This window comes from Symphodus melops (assembly GCF_947650265.1).
Source record: "Symphodus melops genome assembly, chromosome: 16".
NCBI lineage: Eukaryota > Metazoa > Chordata > Actinopteri > Labriformes > Labridae > Symphodus > Symphodus melops.
In genome coordinates, this window is record NC_136706.1 from 5,970,245 (window position 1) to 5,987,738 (window position 17,494).

Sequence of the window (17,494 nt, forward strand, 5' to 3'; positions counted from 1 at the left end):
AATTATTTGAGCTCTAAATGCGTCATGCTGTTTGTTACCTTCAGCAAACTTGTTCTCCAGCTCAGTGTTTCCGATGGCCTTGGCTGCTGAACACATCTGTCTGAGCACCTCCTCCAGACGCCGCATGCAGCGGATGATGCTCCCTGCGAGCATTAAACAAAAAAACGTTTTCAGCTATAAAACAGAATGGAGATCAAAGTGAGCTTCTTAAGTTATTAATGTGGCTTTAGAACCTCAGCAGACATCCTTCACCACACACACTGCATTATAAACAAGTGTCTCATCAGGTACTGATGATGTGGAACCTGCAGACTGTGTTCAAGTGCTTCACTTACAGTTCATTGTTTGTGTGATTGTAGCCCAGTGAGACCGTCAGTCAGTACACATAAACACATACCGTCAGTGACTTATTCAGATTTTCTTCATCAGTGATGTCATCAAACTCTCCTCGACACTTTCAGGAAGTCGTGTAATATAAATCACCCGAGTTTTAACAATTCTCTTGTCGCTCTTTTCACACTTTTGATCTTCCACTCCCTCTTAAAGTTTCTCCACTCTGCACTGATCGTTCATAGTTCACCGCTGAGATCGTGAGTGGGAGGCGGAGATAAAGGCCGTGATGAGAGCTCATGGACTCTGGATCAAATCAAAAGACTTCAATAAATCAGTGAAGGAGCCTCTCACTTCTTCATTTAGAAAGAGTCTTTAGGTGAAAACAAAAAAAGCTGAATGTATCTGAAGTTATAAAGGAACAGATTTACATCGATCCATTTTTCACTGTCGTAGTTGGACGAGCTGAAGCGAGTTTAGATGAGTTTTAGAAGTAAAGAATCATTTAAAACTTTTCTCAATCAAAGCCTTAAACATAACTTCAATTTCCGAGAAATATTTGCAAAACAAAACAATGACAATCAGTGGTTTAAGAGAAGTAGTTTGTTCGTATGTTTGATGTATTTATGTGGAGAATAACGATCAGATTAATGGCAGACAGAGAGGAGACAGATCGAATATCCGTATCATCACATTTCACGTGTCTGATATCTGACAGACTGCAGATCAGGAAAGATGGTTGAACACTTTCCATCTCGCTCTGCCTGAACTGTAAGAACGGTCTCCATGACGACATGGAACTGCTCCTTCTTCATGATCAAAAGCACAGTTCTTACACTTCAGTTTAAAAGATTTATTTTGAAAACCTGACAACTGTTGCTGCTTCCTGTTTGTATGTGAAGCCTGCATTAAGTTCCAATTCATTTTTTTTAACTATTGTTAGCTTCGTGTGGCTTTAAGACAAAAACAATATTTGATTGAAGGAGCATCGATATTGTCACAGAGAAGAAGTGGATCTCTAACTGAAGTAGAATAAAGGAGAAGAAATCTAAATGTTTGGAGATATATCATCAAAAGGTACTTTGGAGGGTGAATCTCTGTTCAGGGTTTTTCTAGATATTCAGCCGGCACACTTTTTTTATTCAATGTAAATGTGAATATTCACCTTCGAAAACGTCCGTCATCTTGCAGATTTGAGCGAACGTGGCTCCGTTGGCCCAGGCGAACACCACATCCATCAGGTGAGGCTTGAACTGCTTTAGATAAGTCTCCTCGTCCACCTCCAGCTTGGCGTCTGCGGAAACTTTGGCTATTCTCTTGGCACACTCCTAAAAGCAACAGGAACAACAGGCCGCATTGACTTCACCTCCAGATTCAAACCGTACTTTGATTTTGTTTCACGTCGACTCACCTGCATCTGTCTCAGGGGAGCGGCCAGTTGTTCCGTCAGTTTGGGCATCTCGCTGGCCTGCAGAGGAAATGATGTTGAAAAACTACAAAAATTTTCTTACATGAGTCAGCTAAAGGCATGTTTAAAGAACAGATCTCATCTCAAACTGTCACATCATTCACTAAACAATGTTTTAACTCGGATTTTCTTGTCGCCTTTTAAAAACCTTGAAGATCCAACCTGGCCTGTTTTGAAATGTTATTAAAGATCATTAATGTCGGTGGTTCAGAAGACGCACCCAGGCTGGGGGGTTTATCATCATCCCAAGCTGAACTAGCAGCAGGTGAATTTAAATGACAGCACACACGCACATCCTGTCGTGGTGTACCATGTGTGTTAACAGCTGCTCGTGGATGCCCGTCTCTGACCGAGCGTTTGACTAAGACACTACAGAGAGGCAAAGGCAACGGGGAAGAACTGAGCTGAAGCTGAGCCAAAGTAAAGGTTGATTTAAACCAGCCGACGCTGGCTTGACTCATTGAGAGAACAGGCTTCATTAGGCAAGAAAAAACACACATCCCCCTCAGGTTTCTGTTTGGTTTGAAACGCAGGGGAAGAGTTGACGGATGAGGCCGGAGCGGAGATGTGTGGGAACGGCGCTGGGCTCTTTATCTCAAGTGTTCACGAGGGGGAAAGAGGCTTAAAACTGTGTGTTTGTGTGGGCCATGACGGTGTGTTTGTTCGCTCGTACGTTCTCCTGGAAGACGAAGCAGGACAGCAGGGCGGTGGCTTGTTCCGCCGTCAGGTCGTTGAACAGGCCGTTGAAAATCATCTCGGTCAGAAGGAGCTCGTCACCGCTGAGGACATTCACACACACAGTCAGAGGACATTAGGACAGAACTATCACAACACGTCTGTTTGTTCCTGGTTAAACTGTATAAAACATGCAGAAATGCATCATGGGTAAATTGACAAGGACAAAGCATTTTCAGACCCATGAGACAACACATAGAGTTAAATATTTGTTCAAATGTGCTTTTAATCAACTTCATTTTTTTCCCCACTCTTTTTGAGGAGGGTGAAACATCCCAGCATGCACTCTGTCCTGCCGCACCTGCTAATCTCACAGGCGACGCGTCCTTTCATCTCGATGACATCAGAGGGAGTGGCGAAGCCGAGGCGGCGAAGGACTCTCTTCCTGCACTTCAGCTTGTCCATCTGCAAAACCGTCCGAGCCTTCTTCAGCTCCCGCTTGGCTGTTCGAACATCTGCAGCGATCTAAACTCACACACACACACACACACACACACACACACACACACACACACACACACACACACACACACACACACACACACACACACACACACACACACACACACACACACACACACACACACACACACACACACACACACACACACACACACACACACACACACACACACACACACACACACACACACACACACACACACACACACACACACACACACACACACACACACACACACACACACACACACACACACACACACACACACACACACACACACACACACACACACACACACACACACACACACACACGCACGCACACGCACACACAAACAGCCATTGTTTTACCAATACGTAATTCAGGACTTTCGGCATTTTCTGGAAAACACCTTTAACTCATGGAGTGCGCAGTGCTAACCTCCAGCTGATCCATTTTTAAACACGGACATATTATTGAACACTTTATCTGAAAACAAACGCTCTTCAGCCTGCTCATCTGTCCTCAGTGATTTAACCTTCAGCCCGATCATTACAACACACCTCGGAGCCAGAGAAGCAAAAACATGCACACAAAGATTTCACAACTGAGGCGCAGAACTCAAAATACTCAAGTTAAATGTTGGACAAATTGAAGTCCAATTTGTCTGAACTCCTTAGGGAGGTGTGTGTGTGTGTGTGTGTGTGTGTGTGTGTGTGTGTGTGTGTGTGTGTGCGTGTGTGTGTGCGTGTGTGTGTGTGTGCGTGTGTTTAACTGTTCAGATGTTTGTTCAGACAAACTGTGAAGAAGAGGAAATGAAAGGGATCCAATCAAGAGAAAGTTTATCAGCCATGAGTGAGTTTCTCTAAGGTGTAAAATAAATGTGGGTGTGGTGTCAGCGCTGTAAAAGGTTGAACTGGAGGTCAGATTCAAGACTGGGAACAAGGATTAGCTGCAGAGGACTAGAACGGGATTAAGATGGAAGATGGTTAATCTCTCCTTCTGCTAATGAAACAGGAGGTTATCCTGAGGTCAGCGTTCATTTCACAACACACACACGAGAGCACGGAGGGATGGAAAGGTTCATGCAAATGGTCAGACGTGGTCGGCTTTAGATTTGAATAGATTTAAAGTAATTTCTTTTTCTTCATACAAATAACTTTCTTAAACAAAGAAAATGTGGACGAGACGTTTGTGCAAAAGGTAAAATGTTAGTTTCTCTAAAGGTAGAGCACAATCCAGAAAATGAGTCGCACTGGTTTTCGAAGACATGGTCTCTTTGGAAATGTTGTGTCTTTGTCGCCTTCCTGCAAACTCCACAGCGTGCAGTTTGTGTGCAGCAGTGTGGGACCGGCTGTTTTCTCCACGTTGGGTTCATGATCCTTCTATTAGCCCACTTTGGAGATAAAAACAGGTCCAGTAGGTGAACTAAAGGATGGTTCTCCTCCTCCTGTGGTTAAGTGTTGACAATTAGCACGTGTGCTAAAACACTCATCACACCTTTTTGTGCATGTTAAATAAGAATCCATCTATAATGCAGTTATTAGCTTACTTTGTTTTATGATCATGCATTTACTATTTGTAGAATATTTGGAGGCTTCCTGTGTGTTTGAGCTGGAAGGGGAAAGATGTTTGGCTCTTTTATCGCACGGGTTTAGCTGCTACCTCGCGATAAATTAAAAAAAAAAAAAAAAAAGCGGACAGACGGGAAGTTAAGTCCATGTGTGCTATATTTAAAAAACGCAGAGCTGGACATGTTACCGAAGCGAAAGAGAAATCCCGCTCGCTCTCTGTGATCTGATGTTGTTTGACCTATAACTTAGGGTGAGGCTCTTTTAACGTCCCTGCTTTCTTCCTGTGATTGTCTCGAGCAGAATCTACGGCCAAAGCCAACATGGCTGTCAAGAACTGACAAAGGAAGGTCACGATTTGTGACCGGACCGAATGTTAGCCAGTGTAAATAAGAAGGAAAGATATGGTGGTTCATTACTCAGCGGGCGCTAAACACAGATAGAATCTGTTTTGAAACAAGCAGCTTTCAAAAACAGAGTTTGACATTTGGCTGCCGTCTAACTGAAGAGACGCTGCAGTGATTCTCACCAGAGCTTTCTTCTCACAGAGAGAATACACAGACTCTAGGTTGGGGTCGCTGTGCAGGGGGTGCGAGTACATGCGGTGCTCGAAGGCCTCCACTTTCTGAATCACTTTCTTCAGGGCCGGGTCTTTGATGCCCATGTCGTCGATGGGGTCGAGCAGAGGAACGCCATCTGGGAAACGTTTCTGCACCTCCTGCAGACAAAATGTTCAGGGGGAGGGGGGGAAGACAGAGAGAGATACATCATTGGAAACAATTCACTCGTAGTTGTAGAGATTTCTGCTCAGTTCCATATGTTTCCATATAATGGTGACAAGATGGCTGCATGTTGTACCTGTATAGATTTAAGCATGAGCTGCCTGTTGTCAAAGGGCCTCAGGTCTTTGGGGATGTAAAGGCGAACTGAGCTGATGGAAGTAAGGAGGTGGAGCATGACGGGGACCACCTGCAGAGAAATAAACAAGAGTTATAGTGTGTGTGTGTGTGTGTGTGTGTGTGTGTGTGTGTGTGTGTGTGTGTGTGTGTGTGTGTGTGTGTGTGTGTGTGTGTGTGTGTGTGTGTGTTATAAGCTAAAAAGAACTGTGTTTTATTGCAGCCACCTGCATCTCTCCAGTCTCCCCCGGAGCTGCAGGTTTAGCCGCCTCTGTCGCGGCATCTTGCACACTCTCTTTACTGCAGTGGACCAAAACCTCCACCACGTAGAGCGGCTCCGACTCGGTGCTGGTCTACAAGAGGAGACGCACATTAAATGGCAGCAGAGTGCGAATGACGTCACACGCATGCGGCAGTGTGACACAACACTTACTTTGACGTTGGACTTCTTGCAGAAGTTTACAACAACTCCCCAGCCGAAGTCAGCGTCCTCATTTTTTACCTGCAGGAAGAAAAAAAACAGAATGAAAAGATGAAAAAAAAAAAAAAACTTTTGATAGATAATAAACAGTTTGTGTATAAAAGTCTACCTTGACAAGGCGCCCAGGCTGCAGGAACGGTAAGCAGTATTTGGGTTTATGGGTAAACTCTTGAATCTCTTTTCCCAGTTTGGCTAACTGCTGTCTGATTTTAAAGTAAGTGACCACGCCCTCCTCGTTGGGAATCTCAATGGAGTGATACTGCTCCTCGTACTTCTTGATTTCTGCAAAGGAAAATCCGCCCCGTCATTAAAGCGAACACTTGAACAGGAGATTTTTCTCTCGTTTTAAATCTTATTCCGCATTTCTTAAAAGCTTTTTTGCACAGTGAGCAACAAAGTTATCTTACAGCTTTTCATTCTTGAGAGTTGAGCCAAGGTTTGTATTTTTCTTACATTGTAATTGAGTCCACCTCTCAAAAACTGGATCTCGATGGTTTGCCTGTCTAAAGTCTGTATTTCCCCCATTCTTTTCCAAAATGACTAAAAACTGTCTTCAGTATTTGTTGGACTACATTTTAAAAATTAACTAACACTACCCTAACCAGCTAAATGTTGATTGTTTACTACAACTTCTTGTAGTTGGTCCAAGAGATAAGGAACCACCTTAACAAGTGACAGAGTTTGTCCAGACTGTCGACGAATCAGCTTTCACTTCTGTTGAATTTCTGCAGAACAGACCAAATGTCCAATCACCTCCAAGAAGATAAATGTGCTACTTTAATTCTTTCGTTTTGGATTTTTTTTTAATAAAGTACAATTCAGCCTCCTGGAAGCTTTCTCGTAAATCTGATCTATTATTATTTGCCACAGCACAAATCCTGCTCATCCTGCTTTGCTGTTCAAATCTGTAAAAGTGCTTACTCTCCACCACGCCAGGCAAAGCTCTGTAGTGTTGAAACTGGTAGAAGGATTTCTCCAGCATGTACTCTGGGTTGATCTCCTCCACTCGCAGCAGGTTGAGCACCATGTTGTAGGTCAGGTGGAAGGCACTGTTCAAAGGGTCAGCTGAGCCCTGCGCAGACAGATTCAAAACAAAACACCCATAAATAACGCTTCACTGCCAATAAGACACAGCTGTGGTTATGAGGTCTTTTGGTCATGTTGTAAGCATTTTGCCGTGATTGCCAAGAAAGCTGTGAAGGTTTAAATTAATGCTGCCTGAAGTCACTTCTCCCTAAATAAACACTGAGGAGGATTTTGCAATCACAACTCCACAACCACAGATATGTTGGGCGGCTTTCAGAGACTCCCTGTGAGTTAAATCCCACGACGGAGCCAACAAACACTTTTAAGTTAAAACGACCTTGCTGGAAAGCTACGCCGCTACATCATGATAGCACGAATAAATCAATCAAATCAAAGAAAACAAGACCACAAGACTCAGGCTTCATTGTGACTGTGTGTTATCGAGTTTTTAATGGAGAAATAAAAAAGAAATAAAAAATGGCCCGACGATCCTCAGGGAGGAAAACTTGAAAGTGACTTCAGATAATTTCCACTCAGCCGCTCCAACAAATTCTCAGTAAGACAGCAGGGAAATGAGTTTCATTGACGGGAGAGTGCGACTAATCTTCAGACATAAGTGCGTGTGGAAGGCGCTGAAGTGGCCTACGAAGTTGTGATGGAGACGAGCTGTTGAATTTGGAAGAGTGTCTTGAAGGGCTTTCACGCTCGCAGAAACCTCCTGAAAATGTCCCGACGTTACCCGGAGGAGCTCAACGTGTCAACGCAAACAGACTTCACCCGGAGTTTCTTTTGCCAGACACCAAGTTTTTTTCTTTTTTCCACAACAAGTCTTAGTGAGCTGATTCATCTCGAGCCAATGGGAGGAGGGGGGGTGACGTTTCTATACTGCGACTGCTGTACGGTGCATAGAGTGTCTGCATGTAGCCGCTACCAACTCTGTGCAGGTAATTAAAAGTTCCTTTGCATGTCACTCTTTTGTTGGTGTTGGGATTCTCTTGAACTAAACATTGCATTTATATAAAAGGCAAATGCTCATTATAGCTTTGTCAGTGGTTTTTTTTTTTTAATGTCACGTAAAAACCTCAGGAGACTCCGCCCCCTCCCGTCTGACGGGGATGGTCTCCTGCTGTGTAATGTGAATATGTGAAGCAGTGCTCCTGTCTCAGGATTGTACATGTGGAAGAAAAAAAAAAAAAACCAGCTTCGCTGTAACATTTACTGTACCTTCAGCAGCTGTTTGCCAATAGCAGGACTCATCTTCTCATCCACCATGAAGATAACGATGCCCCTGTCGTCCATTCCTCTCCTCCCAGCTCGCCCAGACATCTGGATGTACTCACCTGATGTGATCTGCAACACATAAAGAGACACGTGTGTTAATGAATGCTGAGCTTGTAGGACATATGAAATATGGAGTTTAAGAGAAGGGAGACATGCTTTGTGATGATCTACTTTACGTGTTCCAAGTATCTGCTTCAGTGACATTAAAGTCTACAGGATGACGGAGACGAAGCCGTTAAGTACAACTCTCCGAGGACGATTCTCTGAGCTGCACATGGCTCTGATAAAAACTCCACATACCTACTGGTCTTTGTGCAATAAAAGCGCTGAAAAGACGGATAAAAACATCCCCGTGTTGAAATGATGGGATCCTAATTGAAGGCATGCGAGGGGATCAGCTCTTGATTTGAAACACAGCGCAGTGCAGGAATGAGTCGTGTGTTGCTGCCTGCGTGGAGCTTTGGCATCGTCACCGGCACCAGATGTTCTTGATGAGCCTCTTGGAGGGCATTTTCCCCCTTCTCTCTCTCTCTCTCTCTTGGTGTAAGTGTGTAGTTCATGTGAAGGGTGCCTCCAAGTGACAGCAGCTCTGCACACAGACCCCCCCCCCCTCCCGAACAATACGTGGCTGTTTATGTGGCGATGTGAGCTACACCACTTGAAGACCTTATAAAGGCGTCAGAGTGACGCGCTGTGTGACAAACCCCACACTGCACACGGGGAGGGGGGGTGATGTTGTTTAGAGAGGTAGTGCAGTTTACAGAGAGTTTGACCATTTCATTGGCTGCTCCGTAGAGGCGCAATAACAAGGACATTATCCTCATCAAAGTCTGTAATTCTGCACTCAGGGATAAGTATCAGCTCTCCTGTCAAGGCAGAGAAAGTCATCCATTTGCTCATCCTGCACTTTTTCTGCGCTCATCTTTTTTTCTTTTCTCACGTTTGTCCGAAGCCAAACACGATGTACTTGTTAGGGTTTTGCATGCAGCATAAGATTAGGAGGAACACATTTCCTGAGAGAATTGTCTCCCTACATGATATCTTCACTGATTTATTAGATGAAGCTAATTAAGTGCATGTGTGTGTGTATGTGTATGTGTGTGTGTGTGTGTGTGTGTGTGTGTGTGTGTGCTCTCTTACAAAGCGGTGACTCTTGCCATCATATTTGCGTGCGCTGGTGAAGAGCACAGTGCGAGCCGGCATGTTGATGCCCATGGCGAACGTCTCTGTGGCAAACAGGGCCTGAAATCAGGATAAAAAAAACCTCTCAGACAAACTCAATGCAATCCAGTTTACAGAAAGAAAAAAAAACATGACTGTGGTTTATGATTCCAACTCAATAGTATGTAACAGTTTGTTTTGTAATTTGAGAGTTTTAGTTGTGGAAGTTTAAATGTGACTTGGGGGGGTCAAACCTTGAGCAGGCCCTCAGAGAAAAGAATCTCGATGGTCTCCTTCAGGATCGGCAGCAGACCTCCATGATGGATTCCTATCCCTCTCTTCAACAGCGGCAGCACGTGCTCCACCTGAGGAAGCATCAAGGGACAGATGACTTACACAAGACTGTTCACGTAGTAAGAGCAGCAGAGACACAGGAACAGACGGGGGGGGTGGGGGGGGGGGCAGCATTGGACCCTTGTAGTGGAAAGCTTCGGTGTACTTTGGCCGTGTTATTACTCGTGCTGTAGCGGTCTAACCACTAACAACTTTTACCTCCACGCGGCTGGTTTTCATCATGTGGCTCAGAACTCAGAGGGGTAGAATAACAGCAGCTCTGTGTTTGAACCCGTGTTGACATTATTGTGAGCAGCTATTTACGTGAGAGAAGTTTCACTGTCGCTTCGGATTGGATGATGTCCCTGAAGGAAACTGCTGAGATTTTACCAGGTGACAGCACAGGGTTCAAAAACAGAAACAATGTGGAGGATGAAATCAAAGTCGAGACAAACTGGGAGGAAACGGGAACTCTTGCTCACCTGAGGGAGCTTCTTGTCGTCGTCTGACAGACAGTCCACGGCGTTGTTGAACACTTCCTCCACCAGACGTTTCTCGTCATCTGGAACAAACAGAGAGCTTCTTTTAGCTCGCTTCACTTGGTCGGGTGAAGCGTCGCGTTTGAAAAACGTACTTCCTCGTGGCTCGTGTGGTCAGACTTTTGCTTGTAAGAAAACAAACCCCGAGGATTGAGCAATGCTGCGATAGTGATTTTTGAGCCACGCGTTTCATCTCTGTCGTGTGTAAACATGTGGAGGTTCGTGTTCACTTCTTCTAAACATTGACAAATACTCCTCAAGATAAGCTGACGGCTTTTTAAAGCCACAACTAGAGGATGTGGTTTGATAACCAACAAAAATCCCTGCATGGAAGGACATTTTACCAACTTGTATTATTGCGTTGGGTTATAAATTAATACACTGATTGTGACAACACTCGTGTCTTATTATTGTAACGTTCAAATGATAAGTGTTTGCTGTGGCGGGCTCTTTGTCCATGTGGACACTGAGTCCCTTCTTGGTATGTTCCTGTTTAGTCAGAATCTTATTTTCATGGTCTCTTGACATCAGTGTCAACGGGAACGTTTTGAATGGAACGAGGCGATGCCGCAGATGAACACAATGTGGAGAGGTGACAAGTCGTTTATTAAATCCCACTGTGGGAAAACTGCGCACGCAATCGAGCCGGAAGTCTTCAGACGAGTCCTGAGGTTTGGAGAATCGTAAAGCTCAAAACAAAACCTGCCGCTTGTTTCGGAGCTGTAACAACTGATGAACTAAACAACGTGTGGATTGATGCAGAAACGGTGTCTTGGTTTTTTTTGTTTTTTGTTTTATTTTTATTGACTTCCTGCATCAAGCCATGTTGCCTGTCTTCTTCTGTTATTTGGTCCGTTTTGCCTCCATGTTCAGCTCTTAGTAAACCTTTCATGTTTAATGTGACGAGAGCAGAAAACAGTTTGTGAGTTTGATCACAATAGTGTAAAGGTCTGTTGTCTCAATGGTTCCCTTCATTAACTGTCGTATCAGCAATAAGTGAGCCTTATTGGTCCACCTGTAGTTAATAAAGATTGCATCATTCTAAATTTGTTCGTTTATTGTTTGGCCTCTGATCATTATAAAAGGAGTCTAAAGTTCAGGATACCTCGGAAGCATCACTTTCCCCTCCAAACTTTATGTGAACTGAATTTTCTGACAGTGACAAAAACACTAAAATGATGCTGTACAGCCAAAAACAACAACACATGCTGCTTTCACAACAACACAAACGGGATCTGTGTCCGTTTAGAGTTGATTCTGAAAGTGCAGCTCGTCACCCGGTCAGTTGGTTTAAGATTCGGCAGCAGCAGGTCCCCTGACTTCAACCCTGCTCGGCATAGCACGCACGCTGCCAAGAAAGTATGCGTCAGAGGCAGAGAGGGGCGCCGACATTAAAAAACAGATTTACAAGAAAAAAAAAGAAAATGCATGAAAGAAAGAAAAAAGAGAGAAACCAGGAGCTACAGCAAGCGACTCCATTCTAACCCAGATCCACACCAAGTGAGGAAACTCTGCAGCACCAATAAGCAGCCGACAAACAACGTTACAACAATCAGAACGGGAGGTGATTGGAGTTTCTTGTTGTGCTGACGATTAAAAGCTGCATCCTTTTGTTTCTCTGTTCTCGGTCTTCTTGCGATTTTTTTGAACACAGTTTTTGTCTCGTCCGTCGTCTTCTCACCTCTTTCATTTCCTGTCTGAGAAAGCAAATAACGCCTCGACTGCCATGATCCCACCTGCTGATGCTCACGATGTTACTGCAATTTATTTTCCAGAGTAACGCCTCACGATTCATCTGTACATCCACAGTGGAGAGGATGTGCGTCTGAGACGTAGAAACACCTGAACTGTAGCTGTCACCAGTCAAATAGTATTTAATCAGAGTGTAGTTTTTCACCAGCAGGGGGCGCTATATGGACTGAAGGAAGTGTTATCAACCTCCAGAGTATCACGTGGTGATGAACAATGCTCAGTAACTTTTTCAGTTGAGCTTGATCTTTCTATCTTCCCTGATAAGTGCCTTCGAGGGATCAACAAAATAAATACTTATCTTTATCTACAGATAGAATTGATCGAAAATTCAAGATATCACATTTTTCTCTCCCCAATCTCAACATCGGCACCAAAACTCTCACATCGGTCGGCCCTAGAATATTCTCACTGATGAGCATTTTCCTCACAGTTTTATTCAATCTCAGTAAATCATTCGTGACAATCGGACATCTTCTGAGAAAGTCTGTTCAACAGAAACCTCATGAAACTGTCGGAAATGAGAAAGTACTTTTGGCTGAGTTTTTCCGTTCGTTAATGAAGGAATTGGCAGCGCTGTCAAAAGAAAGGCCTTCAGTGTTGGAAGAGCAGAGCATTAAAACAAACCTCATTTATGAGAATGTCACAATGCAGCAAAAACAAACCGAGAAGAGGGAGGAAAATGTTTCCCAAGTACGACTCCATGTTTTTTTGTTGGTTTTTTTTCACTGACAAAGCCTGAAGCAAGGTGGACACGAGCCAACCTCAATCTACTGCTGGACCGTCTCCCATCCTGCAGAGATTTGTCCCCGTGAAGCAACTTCACTCATTCATTGAAGCAAACAGCACGACCAGCTGCGCAGCAACAATAAACCTTTTTTTTTTTCTTCGTTGCACTCGCTATGAAAAGGGAGGATTTATTCGGCACAACTTGCCAACTATTTAACATTTCGGCGAGCGGTTTCGCTTGCTTAATTTTATACTCCCTCCTGAAATCTCTCAGTGTTTTTCTCAGAAATGTCTGTGTGTGGCATTTCACTGTGCAACACGATCGCCACACCGACACTATCTAACTTCAAAATGTGCGTTTTTGTTTCAGCTGCTGTTCGAGTGACTTTAGATCGAAAAGAAAAACGTACACAGTCCCGTCAGTTAGTTCAGGATGAACTCACATCACGGAACAGTCTGGAACTTTAGATCACAGAATGAAAGATGTTACAGCCCTAATTTTACAATTCGTTGATCAGACGCTTGTATGCAAAGTGATGAATGTCAGAGAGTCAGTGCAACACAAGCAAGGGGCGAGAGAGGAGGAAACAACGTCGGTGCGTGCACACAGGCAAAGCACTTTTATAAGAAGACATGTATTCTGTTCATGTATTGTTATTAAACTGACAGTCAGAGGACACCAACACGTCCTTTTAATATAAACACACATTTCAAGATGATTTCAGTCAAATCCACGAGGTGATTTCTTCCTTAAACACAAAACGATTATTATCTTTCTCAGTCTAATCTTCAAATCATGGCTCTTGGCTTCATGAAAAAAACAAAAACAAACGGAAAGGATAAAGTGACCTCGTGATTAAAAAAAGAACACACACACACCTTCAGGATCGAGGGCCGGACACCAGCACACAACCAGAGCGGTTTAATATACCTGCTAACTCTGAACACACACACGCACGTAGAACAAAATAACCCTCACCTCTGTTAAAGTCCAGTTTGGCCACCTGCAGAGCGTACGCCTCACACTCTTTCTTACTGAAGCTGAAAATGATGACGGGCTGGAAGTTCCTCTCCATGATCATCTTTACTATCTTAAACACACTGGAGGGCCCTGCAGGTATCACACACATATGAATAAACACAAACATGAACAATGGTGGCAATCACTGAGTTTATTGACACACGTCAACGCCTTACAAAAATAACCACACACCTTTAGTGCCTCCTTTGCGTCCTCTCGGGTCCCACTTTCCCCCTCCGCTGCTGCCCCCAGAATCCCCTGCGTCTCTCAGCACCTGCATGGCTGTATTGAAATTGTCTTCTCGGAAGTCTCCCTGAAGAAAGGACGAGATGATTTATAGACGACGGGTCTGATCCGACTTTGATTTAGACAAGGATGAATTTATTTAAAGGATTTATAAGCCAGCTCCTTTAAATAACTCAAGACCAGCGCAGTAAATGGAGACTTACGTTCTCATCAACTACTAGGTGGAGTCCATCGCCCCCTGCTGGAAAGATGTAGTGTTGCAGTGGAGTAGGACGGTAGTCTGTGTAAACGACATGGCAAGGCTGCAGCAGAGACAAGACAAACAAATATTTTACAATCATGTTCAAAAGTTCCTTTCATAAAGACAAACAAACTTCCTGTCTTCATTATATATTTAGCGGAAGAGACGGAGAAGCACGGTGATCCTTTCGATCCATGCCGACACTACCCACCTGCTTATGCAAGTGGACAATCCACTCAGCAAACTGTCTGGCGTTGGGGATGGTGGCTGAGAGGAAAACGTAATGCACGTTGTCAGGAAGAAGAATGATGGTCTCCTCCCACACCACGCCACGCTCTGGAGTACGCACAAAGCAAGTAGAATTTAAGATTAGATTAAATGCACACTATGGAGAGGAAATTCTGGAAATCTTAAATTAATATTTAAACAACTTGAGGGTTTTCTAAAGCAGAGCAAATGTCTCAAACCACGTTTAATAACACATACATACATATACACACACACACACACACACACGTTGTTATATTTATGCACACACCTGCATCTCTCATGTAATGGATCTCGTCAAAAACAACCCACGCCACTTCCCTCATGATTTCCGAGCCTCGGTACAGCATGCTCCTCAGGATCTGAGGGGGAGAAGCAATTCATCAAGTCAGACGAGGCACACAAACCACCTCCCAAAAGAAAAAAAAAAAAAAGTCCAGACTCCGTTTGGATATCTATTATTTTTCTTTCCTGTGTCTCACCTCAGTTGTCATGACGAGGCAGGAGGCAGTGGGGTTAATGGTGACATCGCCCGTCATCAGTCCCACATCCTGGAACTCCTCATACATCTCTCTGTACTTCTGGTTGGAGAGCGCCTTGATGGGGCTGGTGAAGATCACTCTCTGCTTCTCTCGGAGGGCTAGAGCAATGGCATACCTACAAGAAGAGGATGTCAACTAGTTTAAAACACAGATCTGAGAATAGTTTACAAAATACAAACATTTAATGCAAATATTTTAAGAAATACTTTGACAGGAAAATTCAGAGGGAAAAAAAGATGTGCTGTAGTTTGCATGTCATGGTAACCTTTCAGGACTTTAATGCTGATGGTAATAAATCCATTATGAACACAAGCATGTCCACAACCACAGTAAACAAATATTCCTATATATCTTGAATGGTTTGTGTCTCCACTCACTCAGCACAGACAGTCTTGCCAGCAGAGGTGTGTGCGGACACGAGCACAGACTCGTTGTTGTCGATGCATAAGATGGCCTCACGTTGAAATGGGTCAAGAACAAAGGGATATTCCTGCAAGACAAATCAAGGCAGAAGAAAATGTGAGGTGCTGTTCCCGTTCTCAGGAACCACCTCCACAACTCAAAACACAAAGTCACTTCTCATTCAGTAAAACAGAACACTGTAGGTGTGGAATAATGGAAGGTTTTATCTTCTAAGACAGCATACACCGATTCATACGAATTTAAGAAAATGTTACCTTAACAGTAGATTGAAAATGCTGGCTAATTCACTTCCCAACATAAAAACAGATAGTGTATTTGTACAACATTCTACATCGACAAACTGCATGTCTGTGCCAACAAGTGTTTGAACTCAAAACAGTAGTATACCTTGGCTGCCTTCCCCACTCGAGCTTTCAGTGGTTTGTAATCATCGCCAGCAGGAAGAGCGACCTGTGTGGAAAAAGACAGAATTGTAACGATCAAAGTTTGACAATTAAAGTCAGAAAGATAATAAGACTGTTGGCACACAAAAGGAAAACTATCTGCATCTCACGCTGTAGTGTTTGCTACAGGAAGATAAAAGGCTGTGTGATGTGTGAGACCAGGTTACAAACATCCCATGAGAAGAGCACCAGTAGAGATTAATTTAAAACAAAAACAAAAAAACAGCCTTGTGCAAAATGCTTAACTTACCTCATGTGAGCATCCTTCCACAGTCTCAACTTGCTCCACCTTCACTTGGGGCATAAACTCTGCAAGACTTTAGGCAAAACAAAATATCCATTATTCATAAAGCAACTTTTTTTTTAAAATAAGTTTGCAACATATCTGGGCAGCACTTCATAAAAATAAACAAAAACAACATAGCTGACCATTATATTTGTTTTCTAATATTTGTTGCACTGCTGTACAAACACATTGCATCCACTGTAGTGGTGGAGGAAGTATTGTGTCCCCACTTGAATACTGAATTTCAACCGGGATCAAAAAGAAAGATCTATCTATCTATCTATCTAATATAATTAGCACAACGTTAGTAAATCTGTAAGTAGCAAGTCACTACTAATTCTCTTCTAATGTGGTAGGTACATTAGTTTACATAAAATAGAAACAGAGTCTATAAGAACACCTGATCACCCTGCACAAGTCAACTCTTACTTCAGGTCATTAGCAGTGACCGCCTCATGTCGAGGTTTCTTCCCAAACACCACCTCCTCTCCCCCGTCACTGTCCGCCTCCCTCTTGACCCCTGCAGATGGACCAACATCCTTCTCATTGCCGTTTTTACCTACAGCTTTCCTGGAAATGAGCACACACACACACACACACACACACACACACACACACACACACACACACACACACACACACACACACACACACACACACACACACACACACACACACACACACACACACACACACACACACACACACACACACACACACACACACACACACACACACAGAGAGAGAGAGAGAGAGAGAGAAGTGGTTAGCATAGAGTGTACCGGTATCATTCAGAGAGCGCCGGTTTGCTAGCTAGCTCGACACCTTTCTGACGTCAATAAATTAAATGTTACACAGCTACAACAAACAAAACCACCTAAATTACTTTAAATAATATATGCCAGCAGGTATGTATTATATCAAACTTTTGCTAACTAGCTTGCTAACTAGCAAGTTGTTTCGTTTACTGGCACGAGCACACATGGATGTTACGTTCACGTAACCAGGGCAACAGCAGTTTGAGAATTGAAAACCCACCCAACTAAAACGTGCATAAAGCCACAACTTACCCTATATCTGGTGTTAATGACGCAGGTATCGTTTTAGTTGTGGTCGTTTGTTGTTCTTCGTCAAACACGCTGAACAACCCGTCACCGAAGGAGTCTGCCATGATTATTTAGGGGCTACAACTCCCACAATACAACACGAGGTTCGCTACGCCGTAATACTTCCGGTAAGGGTGCTCGCGTTGTCCAAAAAAGTGTGTGAACCTAGTCCGGTATG

At 43.7% G+C, this 17,494-nt stretch overlaps 1 protein-coding gene across 2 annotated transcripts in view; it reads right to left on the reverse strand.

Moving 5' to 3' along the window:
- mtrex (Mtr4 exosome RNA helicase) overlaps positions 1–17,477 on the reverse strand; it is an 18,351-nt gene extending 874 nt beyond the window's left edge. Inside the window, exons 1-26 of one of the 2 annotated variants that reach the window (XM_079364674.1) lie at positions 17,281–17,477; positions 16,640–16,780; positions 16,175–16,241; positions 15,869–15,931; positions 15,436–15,548; positions 14,999–15,173; positions 14,788–14,878; positions 14,461–14,585; positions 14,212–14,310; positions 13,955–14,075; positions 13,721–13,852; positions 10,207–10,286; positions 9,646–9,756; positions 9,371–9,472; positions 8,174–8,299; positions 6,845–6,995; positions 6,033–6,205; positions 5,876–5,944; positions 5,670–5,795; positions 5,405–5,515; positions 5,076–5,264; positions 2,835–2,998; positions 2,472–2,577; positions 1,742–1,798; positions 1,496–1,658; positions 39–143 (exon numbers count right to left, since the gene is read on the reverse strand). In XM_079364674.1, the coding sequence (XP_079220800.1) occupies positions 39–143; positions 1,496–1,658; positions 1,742–1,798; positions 2,472–2,577; positions 2,835–2,998; positions 5,076–5,264; positions 5,405–5,515; positions 5,670–5,795; positions 5,876–5,944; positions 6,033–6,205; positions 6,845–6,995; positions 8,174–8,299; positions 9,371–9,472; positions 9,646–9,756; positions 10,207–10,286; positions 13,721–13,852; positions 13,955–14,075; positions 14,212–14,310; positions 14,461–14,585; positions 14,788–14,878; positions 14,999–15,173; positions 15,436–15,548; positions 15,869–15,931; positions 16,175–16,241; positions 16,640–16,780; positions 17,281–17,381 (3,061 nt within the window). In that variant the 5' untranslated portion in view covers positions 17,382–17,477. Of the gene's footprint in view, positions 1–38; positions 144–1,495; positions 1,659–1,741; positions 1,799–2,471; positions 2,578–2,834; positions 2,999–5,075; positions 5,265–5,404; positions 5,516–5,669; positions 5,796–5,875; positions 5,945–6,032; positions 6,206–6,844; positions 6,996–8,173; positions 8,300–9,370; positions 9,473–9,645; positions 9,757–10,206; positions 10,287–13,720; positions 13,853–13,954; positions 14,076–14,211; positions 14,311–14,460; positions 14,586–14,787; positions 14,879–14,998; positions 15,174–15,435; positions 15,549–15,868; positions 15,932–16,174; positions 16,242–16,639; positions 16,781–17,096; positions 17,202–17,280 lie in introns of those variants that run through there. The other variant, XM_079364675.1, reaches the window with a different exon arrangement.
- Positions 17,478–17,494: the final 17 nt, after the last annotated feature.